This window comes from Blastocystis hominis (assembly GCF_000151665.1).
Source record: "Blastocystis hominis, Singapore isolate B (sub-type 7) whole genome shotgun sequence assembly, scaffold_35".
Lineage (NCBI taxonomy): Eukaryota > Bigyra > Opalinata > Blastocystidae > Blastocystis > Blastocystis hominis.
Window position 1 is genome coordinate 3,000 of NW_013171844.1, and position 11,637 is coordinate 14,636.

Sequence of the window (11,637 nt, forward strand, 5' to 3'; positions counted from 1 at the left end):
GATTTCAACGGCTTCTTTGATGTCCAAGAGATTGTACGTGCGTCCCTTATTCACTTTGGTCTTCTTATTGTCGGAAGTGCGTCCAAGTTCCTCTTCGAGTTGCTGCACTTGTCGTTGCTTCTCTTCCACTTCTTTGCGTTTTCGTTCATCACTCAATGCCTTCGGTAACTTCGATCGCATCTTGTTGATTGCTTGTTGTTTGCTACTCAGCTCGTATGGGACGTACTCGACCAGCGAATCGTCATCCAGGTAGTACCATCGTGTGTGCATGCCCATCTGGATATCACGAAGTACCTCGCTCAAATTGGACGGTGGTGGTATCTTCATTTTGCGCCACAGATCCTCTCGTCCAAGGATATCGTAGTACAAGAAGATTCGAGTGGCGTTGTCCAGGATCTTGTTGCTCAAGTGAGTGAATCCTTGGAATGCAATGAAACAACTGGTCTTCCGATGTCGACTCATGCAAGCCATGGTGTCCATGAAGTTCACCACCCAGTGATCGTTCGGCTTCGTATATAAATCGTCGAAGATGTAGATCGAGGGGTATGTGGTGTCATTGTAGATCGCCACACTTGATCCATCGTCATTCAATTGTTTGTACGCGACGTCCTCACTATCGGTAAAGTCAGGACGTACTTCGTTGTCAGTGTTGATCCATTGCGTCTTGATGCCTGCTTTGTTGGCGACATGTTTGAGCACTTGTGGACACTTGTTTTCATAGCTCACCTTTCCCATGAAGAAGCAGATCTTGTCGAACGAGTGAGGTATCTCGTAGCACAACTGATTGATGAGGAACGACTTGCCCGACTTGGAAGGAGCAATGATGAGTGTGAATTGATTGAGGAATGTGTCCTGACAATCGAGTTCCCAATCGAACTTCATAATGCCCATGCTCTCCTTGTTTTGTCGAAGGTCTTGCAACTGCTCGTCAATGGTTTGCTCTGGCTGGATATAGTCGGCTAATTCTTTCAGTATTTTGGCATATTGCTTGCTCTTCTCCTCATCAGTTTCATTCTCCATCCGTTGTTTGATGGTATCCTGCATTACTTCGGCTTGATTGAGCGTATTTTCTGTTCTTCTTGTCAATCGTTTGTTGTTATACGGACATCGATGGTTAAATCGTCTTATTCGGTTCTTGATCGAGAGTAGTGTAGTGTCTATGTTGGGAATGTACGGACTATCTTCCATTTATTAGGGAGGAACTTCGTGGGAAGCCTTCGGCTTCCCGGGGCAACGCAGTTGCCCCTATTTACTTTGGTTATCACGACATCCGCGACGCCCAAAGTGAAAAAGGAATCTATCACACATACCTCTTACAAGAAATCGCAATCGAAGACACTATTCATACTCTTGATCTTGATTTGAGTTGCCGTGAGTGATATGTACGAAAACATATCACCATTTTTGCCCTCAAATTCATTGCTCGTACCAGTTACTACGATATCGATCGTTGCGTCCTTGTATTCACGAAGATCAGTACAGGGCACATTTCGCAGATCGATCTTGATAGGCTTCTTGTCGTTATTCACGATCTTCGTGTTCGGACTCAATTTCACTTTGAACTGGATCTCACCTTCGTATTCACTGTACGATCGACTATCTCTCTTCGTCTCATCAAGAATTCTTTTGAACTCTTCCGATTGCTCCTTGGGCAGTGTGATGGAGAAAGTGTTGAACAGTTTCTTCTTGTCTGTTTCGAACTTCGAGTTGTCACCCACGAAAACAATGGTAGCATCGGTGATCTTGCAGACATACTTAGCCGATTCGCCTTCTTTCTTGAATCCAGTGGAAGTGAGAGACACATTGGAAGCATTGGAAAGATCGAAAACCTGAATCTTGTTGCTCATATCTATTTATATTTATTTATTGAAATCTTTAAGTGATATTAGTTAGGCGTGGGGAAGCTACGCTTCCCCGGGGAGCCTGCGGCTCCCCTTACGCTCCCACCTGTGGGGCAGCGATGCTGCCCCGGGAGCGTTTTACGCTCCCACCGTGTTGGCACGGATCATGATGAGGTGCATCTGGATCGTCGCTGCAACATCCTCTTCCAACTCGATTTCGAACTGGATCTGATTCGATGCTCGCATCGGGAACCACTCGGCCAACGGGAAGGCGAAGATGCGGAACTGATTCAACCAGGTCTTGTACGTCAACAGCGTGTCGTACTCGTCGGAACGACTATTGCAAAGATAGTCCATCCATTCGAAGAACGTGTGATCAATTCCATCAGGTGTGTTCGTGTTGTCCACATTGATGATACGCTTCTGTTCACCAGCGATGTTCAAGGAGATACGTTTGAATCGCACATCAAGGAGTTCCGAGAAATCGCCATTGTCGTCCGTGAACATCATGAACATCATCTTGACGGGGAAGTTAACCAACACACGATCATCGATGAATCCCTGTCCACTTGGAATACGGAACGTCTTGGTCATGATCTGGTTCTTCACCAACTGAGTGTCTTCAGGATCGAAGGTCGAATCATCACTCGTCTTGTAACTGTGATACCAAAGCGTACACGTATCGAAGTACACACCGGTGAAAGCCGTGGCTGATGGAACAGCGTCCGGACTTGTAGCGGTATTGATTTTGCCAGCATCGATGTAGAAGTATGCATCGTCGTTCGTGGGATAGATCTGAGCATCCATCTGCGTGAGATTGATGAATCGTTCCTGAGAACAACCTTCAAAGATATCTGCAAAGTTCACATTGATCGTCGTGTACGCCGTGGTCGAATTGTTGGGCTGTACGAACTTGAGCATGTTGTAGAACAACTTCCCACCATAAGGTCGACCCAGGATGGCCGCAGCTCTCTCGGTTTCATCGTCAGTATCGTAGTCCAATGCATCGTAGTAGATGTAGGACAGTTCCTTCAGTCCCTCGTTCACCACATTGTTGTGCTTGTTGTCCGTGAGCGCATTCAAGAGTGACCGGATCTGGCCGATGTTTTCATTGTCTGCACTCAGAGGCAAGGACGCCAAGTTCTCACCATTCCAATAGGTGTACGTGACCTTCGTGTTGTTCACGATGCCCGACATGTTCTTCTTCACCGGAACATAGAATACCTTGGGTGAACCTGTTGCGTTATTTGCCAACCCGGTGATCTTGAGCTTGAACGTCATTCGAGACTTGTAGAGATTGAAGTACACGTCATCACCGGATGGAGCGATCGTCCAATTGATCACATCGGTCGACTTGATGTTATTGGACTGATTGCTGAACACAATCTGCGATTCGTAGTTATGCACAGGAGGAATTGTAGTAGCCATTTATTATAGGGCGAGAATTTTCATTCTCGCCCGGGGAGCCGCAGGCTCCCCGATTACTACAGGGAGAAAAAAACAAATCGTCCCCCATACATAAATGGCAACCACAGCAGAGAAACTTGTATATCTCCAAAATGGAGTATTCAAACGCAAGGAGATGACGAGTGGTCTCCAGTACTACTCGGACGGCTCATTCGACACATTCCCATTACCGAGTGGGAATGGAAACTACGTGCTTACCAAGACTGACGATGTGTACACATGGTCGGTCGCAGGTGAAGATTTCACTTCCTTGGATAACTCGTATTTCAAGGGTAGCGATGGACAATCGATTACCATTCCAACCAATGGAGCTATTCCCTTCTTCAAGAATAACTCGGCGTTCGGAGCGATCAATCTGCCAGAAAGTGGTTCTTTCATTCTCACGACTGACCCGGATAGTGGTCCTTCATTGGAAGCGTTGACGAAGCCCGTAATTTTCGAGGCACTCGAACTTACGAGCACGTCGGACTGGTATGCGGTACCGAACTGGAATTCGACCAAGAGTGATTCGAAGAATCTATTTTTACCAAGTAAGTCGGGAACGTTCTTCCTTTCAGCCGATTCGAACAATGACTTCCTGTTCAACAAGGTCACACCAAGAAGTCTTTTCCATGAATCTCTAGGAATCGGATCTGATGGGCAGAGAATCGTCACCTACTGGAACGATGGAGCCTATGGTCTACCATTGCCAACCACGGCAGGCTATGCGACATTCAAGGTCGAGAGTAGCAATGAGAGTCCAATTCTTACTAATCTCACGCCTGAGATCGTCTACAAAGACATCCTCGGGTGTACTAGCAATGAAAAGTGTCTCGTGTACAACAATGGGACCAACGTGTCCAAGCTAACAATCCCATCCACTGCTGGCAAGTACGTCATGGAAGTCAAAGAAAACGGCACAGTCTCGTTATCACCCACATCGGCTAAATTGAGTAAGACATTCGAGTACACCTCCTGGACAAGTGGACACCAGGTTGTTAGCGAGGCACTCACGTCGGAAGGTTCGGACCTTTCTGCACCGATCAAATTGGAACCCAATAAGACGTACATGATCACCATCGATGCCGTACTTCGTTGTGACAACTATGAACAGGCACTTGTAGGATTCACGAGCGTGCCAACTCTCGTAATGGGTGTCGAGACAGCTACAATCATTAAAGCAAGCTTGAATAATCCAGTGCCAACAACGACATTGAGTAGCACGAACATATTCACATCAGTACGTCCTGTAGATATGAAAATTCAAGTCATACGTTCTGGAGACACCACGATCGAACATTACTTCACTCGACTGAAGGTAAGCATCATGGAAGTGTAGGGGGCACTACGTGCCCCCGGGGGAATCGTAGATTCCCCCTAGTGTAGGGGGAGGAGACAAAGTGAAAAAAGGAAGCCGTGGCTTCCCCTCTTTTTTACTTTGGCGGTAATCGTTTACCCGATACACATTCGAGTTGATCAAATGCAACACCATCGATATCAATGATAATTATATCACCACCTAATGTCATCACACGATGACCTTCGATATCATAGATATTCTCATTGAAAGCACGGAGTTCAGCAATGTTTCGGGGAAGCGAACCTTCCCCGGCGGGACTTTGTGGGAAGTCTTCGGCTTCCCGGGGCGACTTTGTCGCCCCACTTTGTCCCCCATACTTCACTATGTATTTATCATCATAACATGATTTCACAAGAAGATGTTGAAGATCGGGTGAATTTATCATCATATAAGGAGGATTATACTCATTATGATAATTTGTACCTTTTGGGTCCTCAACAAATGAATTAATCATATCATGCACATATTTACGTGTGATATCAAGACGTTCATCATTCATCCAACAGTTCATTTGTATTTCTATTTATGTTTACATTATTTAAATCTATTTAGGCATCCCTCATTTCACTTTAATCTCTGTCGGACTGATCGATATATCACTCCCACTATCATCACTACTCTCGTTCTTCTCGTTGTACACGCACAAGCAGTGACATCTGTCCTTGCATTTCGAATCAATGGGGAGAGCTTCGCTCTCCCCGGGACAGCTTCGCTGTCCCATCACAACCACCAGTTTGTGGTTCTTCCTTCCACTCATCCATTTCCATGCACTTTTCAGCCATTGAATAAAGCGGTTCATTTATGAACGAGATCAAGGAACTACGGAAACCAGCCAAGCGAAAAGGTGCAACTCGAGTGATCATCAGTTCATTCAAGAGAAACATATACTTCATCGATCTCATCGATTTCTCTTCCAAACAAGACAAATGGATTCAGGAAGTGTTGGGCAGACAGAAGAGTACAGGATTCCACAAGAATCGTGGATACAAGTATGTCCTTGTATGCATTGATGGATATTCGAAATACCTGATGGCTCGGCGATTGAAAAGCAAGAGTGCCACAGAAGTCACGCATGCGATGAAGGACATCATTCAGACATACGGACCACCAAAGCATATTTGCTCTGATCGAGGCACCGAGTTCACCAATGCCATCTTTCGTACCAACATCTTGGACAAGTATGACATCACCATGTATCACATGGATTCAGCGAATAAGGCAGTACTAGCCGAACGAGCAATCCGAGATATCAAGGAAGACATCATGGTTCCATTCAATCAATCGAAAGGTGTGTGGTTCGATTTGATCGATGGTGCCGTTCGTCGACACAATGGAAGGAAGAACAGAGACACCGGATATGCACCCACTGACATTTGGAACAATAACATCTTGTACACGGAGAAGACAGAACCATCCAACATGACAGCGAAGGACACGACGCCTCAATTCGATGTGGGTGATTATGTTCGAGTGACACGAAGACCTCGTGTTCTGGAAAAGCGATCATTGACGAGCAAATGGTCTCAGGACTTGTATCAAGTTGTTGACATTGACGATCGATTCATGCCATTAATGTACGAAGTGAAGAATATGGAAAGCGGTAGCAAGCAGAAGTGCTATCATTGGGAACTCCTGGCTAGCAAATGCAAACCACAGCCAGCACCACCAGTCACGCGATCCAAGAGTCGAAAGGAACCCAATGCATTGAGAGAGGTAGCAAGGTCACATCGACCCATTACGAGGAGTCAGAAGAAGCAGAAGAAGCAACAACGTCCCCAAGATGTTCGAAAACGATCGTGATGCTCTTCACACCACCTAGAAGCATGAGAGGAAGATTCGAATACGTACGAAGGACAGGAGAGTTGCCCCCAATATTCACAACAGCATAACCAGTATGAGACACAAGACTATTCAATGTATCGATGTACGGTCTGTCTAGGATAGGCGTATTGTCAAACGTGACTAGCACTCGATAACCCTTTTCAACCACGGATTCGATTGACGTGCAATCGTTGAACATGTCGTCAGGAAGGTACGTTATGACAGTCGTGGTTATCAGGTATGATCCGGACGGCATAGGCGGCATACCATCACCACCCCATTCGCTATTGAATGATTCGGTAGTTTCTGGTGTGTACTCGAAGACAAATGCTTCGTTCGCTTTCACGATACAAGCCGCACTCCCCCACGAGTACTGAGGAACACCATCCACTGTCTCTCGAATTAGCACATGATGACCATCCTTCTCTGGCATGTTGATGAGCATGTTGTCGAGCTTCTTGAACGTGTAGTTGTTTCCATTGCTGCTGAAAATGTACGACATTGAATTTCGTTCGTTCTTATTTACTTTGGATGATTTCATGGCGAAACTTTGTTTCGCCGGGAGGAAGCATCGCTTCCTCCCATTCGTTCGTATGGTTTGACATACACACCCTTCAGACACGCACCATCATCGATGAACAGATCGGACAACTCGGGAGGCACTTCATCATCCACCACCTTGAAGACCACGCGAACATAGTAGTTGGAGAAGAAGTAAACAGCACGATTCTCGGTCATTACACCGATAATGTGAGGAGGCAGTGAGTTGCCCCTCCAAAACACGTTCAGAGGCACACCGAGCAGACCGTTGGATTTCAATTGAGGCAATAGATACTCCCATTCATCCTCGGTAAACAAAGGTGGACGAGTTTCATCCAACGTCATCTCCATGCAATCATAGTCGTGCAAGATCAAACCACAGTTCACATTTGCTTGCGGGGAGCAAACACTGAAGCCGAATAGACGCTCGGAATTGATCGGATACTTGGTGTGAATGATAATGTCGGCGAGTTCGATATTCTCGTCTTCACAAGTGCGTACCAGGGAAGACCATGTGTTGTTTTCTGTTTTCTTGTACTTCATTTAGGGAAGCATCTAGGGTTAAAAGAGAAAATATAAATATATAAATATATAAATATATAAATGAATAGACCTACTCACACTTTGAATCCCAATACTGGCCGAGAAATCCAAATCAACGGAGTTCGCTTCTGGAACCTTCTCAAGCGTGGATACAAGTACGACGAGAAATTGAATCGCTTGTACGACAAACCATTACCACCGGATACGACGAAGTACGTTCCCAAGTCGAGAATACTTTCTCCCAGCAATCGCTCCATGATTATTGGTGGCACAGCATACTACGAGTTACTCCATGACAACTACAGACGCGTAAAAGGACAATGGGTGAAAATGACCAAAGAAGAAGCCGAGGCATACGATAATGATCCAGACATTAGCATGGCGTTCGCTGACCCCAATTCTAGTGATTCTGATTCATCGGAATCCGAGTTCTACGACATCGATGAATTCGAGTACGATGCGGATGGTCATGCCATTTTCCCATTCTAGGGATGCCTTCGGTAGCTCAAGGAGGAAGCCAAGCTCCTAACTATTTCACTTTGGTCACACGTGTATCACCACTTAAAGATTTTGTGACCCTTATATAAATGGATTCACAACGCGAAGGATATACTATCAACCCTGAGACTGGAAAACAAATCAAAATCGGTGGACCGACCTGGAAACGATTGGCCGCCACGTACTACAGGGTCGGTGATACGTTCACCGATCAGACCATGCCTGACACGAGAGCCTATGTGTCGAACAAGATATTCGGGAAGAAACTAGCAACACCGAAAGCACAGGCAACACGTCGTAAGCGAGTAGCAAACCCTGCCATCGAGGGAAAGCACGTGTACGTAGGAAGCAAGGCATGGAATGACCTCTTCAACCAGTACGAGTGGGATGGGCACAAGTTCGGTGAGAAGCGACAACGTCACTTACCCGCTTACCTGAACACCGTGGAGAAGAGACGTGAAATGAGACGCAATAAGGCATTCGAACGCTTCGATCGCAAGGTCTCACAAGGACGATTGAGTGATGTGATCGATTCAACTCTCGGGTATGCACTCACGTACTATCACACCGTGCAAGGAGACATGTACAAGGAATGGGTGAAAGAGAAACGAACCAAGAAGGACTTTCGCCTCAACAACGATTTTGACAACAGGTTGTGGGTTCGACTACCGGGTGAGAAGAGCGATGAGGAAGTGGAACCGATCAATCTCATATTCGATGAGACAAATGAATTCAATGAGGTCCTGAAGAAGTTCATCCTCAATGGTATGCGTGAATACAATCAATGTTTCATCACCATCATGGCATACAACCTCATGTGGACACATGATGGAGACTCCAAGATCCTCAACCTCACAGATGATCGATTGGGACACCTCCGCATCGTTCGTCGAGATCGCATCGATGAATGGATCGAGGAATACCTGAAGTGGTACCGAAATGCCGTAGAGGAACAAAAGACAGAGGGAAGTGGGTTCGCGTACCATGGTTGGATCGGCTTCCACATTGAGATGTTCCCACTACGTACATTCGTGGGGTACAAGCAGCACACACCGTACGTCATCGGACGCACAGCGCTCAACCCGGATTTCGATGACAACCGGTGCCTGCAGCGGTGTCTCATTCTGGCCAGTGAAGGTGGACACAAGATCGTCGCGAATTGCAAGATTGGCGATGCAACCGTGTACAACAAGTGGTGGAAGCACCCTGAGAAGAACAAGGTGTTCGGAGTGACCATTCACGAAGTGGAGGAGGCGATGGGCATTCGTGACAACGTCCCATTCGATGCGAGTGAAGAGAAATTCGCCGCATTGGAGGCATTGTTGAAAGTATCGCTCAATGTATTCGAGGTCACACTCTTGCCTGGATACACCGATAAGACGAAGGAACAATTCGACTTATTCACATGCGATGTGGTGTATAAGGGCAAGGAGAAATCACGTTCCCCTCTCTCCCTCTGCATCTTGAACGACTTGAATCTACCTGAGGGAACGCCCAAACACTTCTTGTACATCAAGGATGTGAACGACTTCAAGCATCGTATGATGCGACGAAGTGATGCAAAGAATAGACATCTCTCAAGAAATGTGAAATGCAGATTCTGTAACGACTTCTTCGGATCTCGCAAAGCCGTTCATGATCACGAAGTACAAACACATCGTGAACTTGTCGATGAGAGTGATCAGTACGATTTGTCGAACGAGGAGACTCGGTTACGATTCACCAACCAGCGATACGAAATGCCAGCACCGGTCGTCGTGTACGCTGACTTCGAGTCGGCCATTGACGACAAGAACAGACACAAGCCGATCATGTTATCCTGTCTAGCCGTGTCTCGCATTCCAGCCATTGACAGCCAGCTAAGAATCTTCCATGCACCACATGAGAGCGAAGAGGATCTTCGTCCTTTCATGGAGTATCTCACACAATTGCACGAGAGTGTGAAAAGGTATCTCTTCGATGAATTGCCATTGGAGAACTCTCCGAGCATCGAGAGGGACTTTCGTGCAACGACCGTGTGTCCCTTCTGTCATGTGAAACTGGAGAACGACAAGGTGAGACATCATGCACATGTGGCAGGCGATTACACCACAGGGAATGGAGATGTACGCCACTTCGAAGCCGGGCAGTACATCTGCACCTGTTGTACCAAGTGCAATCTCCAACTCTCGTTCAACAAGAAGAACTATCGTTTGCCAGTCTACTTCCACAATGGATCGCACTACGACTTCACATTCATCATGAAGATCATCGCGAGTCATTCAACCTCTAGTGACTCCTTGGAAGTCATTCCAACCACTGAAGACAAGGAGATGCAGATCGAGTACAATGGCATTCAATTCAAGGACTCGTTGAAGCTCATCAGCAGTCCACTGCGTTCCATTGTGGCACAGACACTTGGAGGCAACTTGGACCTCTATGTGCACACCAAAGTCCAACTACGCAAGTACTGCGAGTCTCGAGGCAAGCAATGGGATGATGAGTACATCGATCTGTTGACACGGAAAGAACCCATGTTCTACAGTCTCATCAAGTCGTACGACACATTGAATAACACCACCATTCCTTCTCGTGAACAATGCATCGATGACATGAAAGGTGAAATGATGCCACAAGACGAGTATGATCACATGGTGAAGCTGTGGAAGACCTTCGATATCAAGACATGGGGTGAGTACTACGAGTTGTACAATGTACTCGATGTAACTCTCATGGCTGATGCATTCGAGCACTTCCGCGTTACCACACTGAAGGCATTCGGTGTTGATCCGATGCACTACATCACAGCACCACAAATGGCCTATTCGCTCTTCTTAAAGGTCACAATGGAGGGCGATCATAGCGAGAGTAGCCTCATGACCCTCGCAAGGAAATGGGCTCAGTACATCATGCGCATCAACGCGAATGAGGGACTTGAGGAGAAACAACTCGTGAAAGTGTTCTTGAACCGCATGGGTGAGTTCTATGAGAGCAAGGGAATTCGATTGATGGAGACAAATGAGATCGATGACTTCATGCGATTGTTGAAGAACCTGCGAGGAGGTATCACACAGATCGTGAAAAGGCATGCCAAGGTTGACATTGACAGCACCGCCAACAACGGAGAGCAATCATCCATCTACTACCTGGACGCCAACAACCTGTACGGTGGAGCCATGCATCGAATGATGCCTTATGAGTTGGTGGGTGTACCTGAGCGACGAGAAGTAATGGAAAGGATCAACCGTGATCCGAATGAATGGGTGCAATCACTCAATACGTTCGGCAAGTATGGATTCTTCATCGAGTGCGACATCGAGGCACCAGTGGAACTCCATGATAAATTCAATGACTTACCATTCTTCCCCGTACAGAAGGCGGGCATGTACTCCGATGGAATCAAGAAGTACGCAGCGAAGAACGACATTGTGGACAAGGTGAAAGAGGTGAATACACCGAAACTCATTTGTGATCTTGTACCTCGACGCAAATATCTCGTGCACTACTCTCTGCTGCAATTGGGTCTTCAACAGGCTTATCACGTCACTCACATCCACCGCATCATCCGTTTGGGGTGAATCCTCGTTTTTATTTGACCTACATGTCTGG

The 11,637-nt window shown here is 46.6% G+C and overlaps 1 protein-coding gene; it reads left to right on the forward strand.

Annotated features, from left to right (window-relative positions):
• Positions 1-501: 501 nt before the first annotated feature.
• GSBLH_T00003639001 (uncharacterized protein) lies at positions 502-1,083 on the forward strand. XM_013042420.1 has 3 exons: positions 502-531; positions 563-689; positions 722-1,083. The coding sequence occupies exons 2-3, from the start codon at positions 668-670 to the stop codon at positions 961-963; spliced, it is 264 nt and encodes an 87-aa protein (XP_012897874.1). The 5' UTR covers positions 502-531; positions 563-667; the 3' UTR covers positions 964-1,083.
• The last annotated feature ends 10,554 nt before the right edge of the window (positions 1,084-11,637 follow it).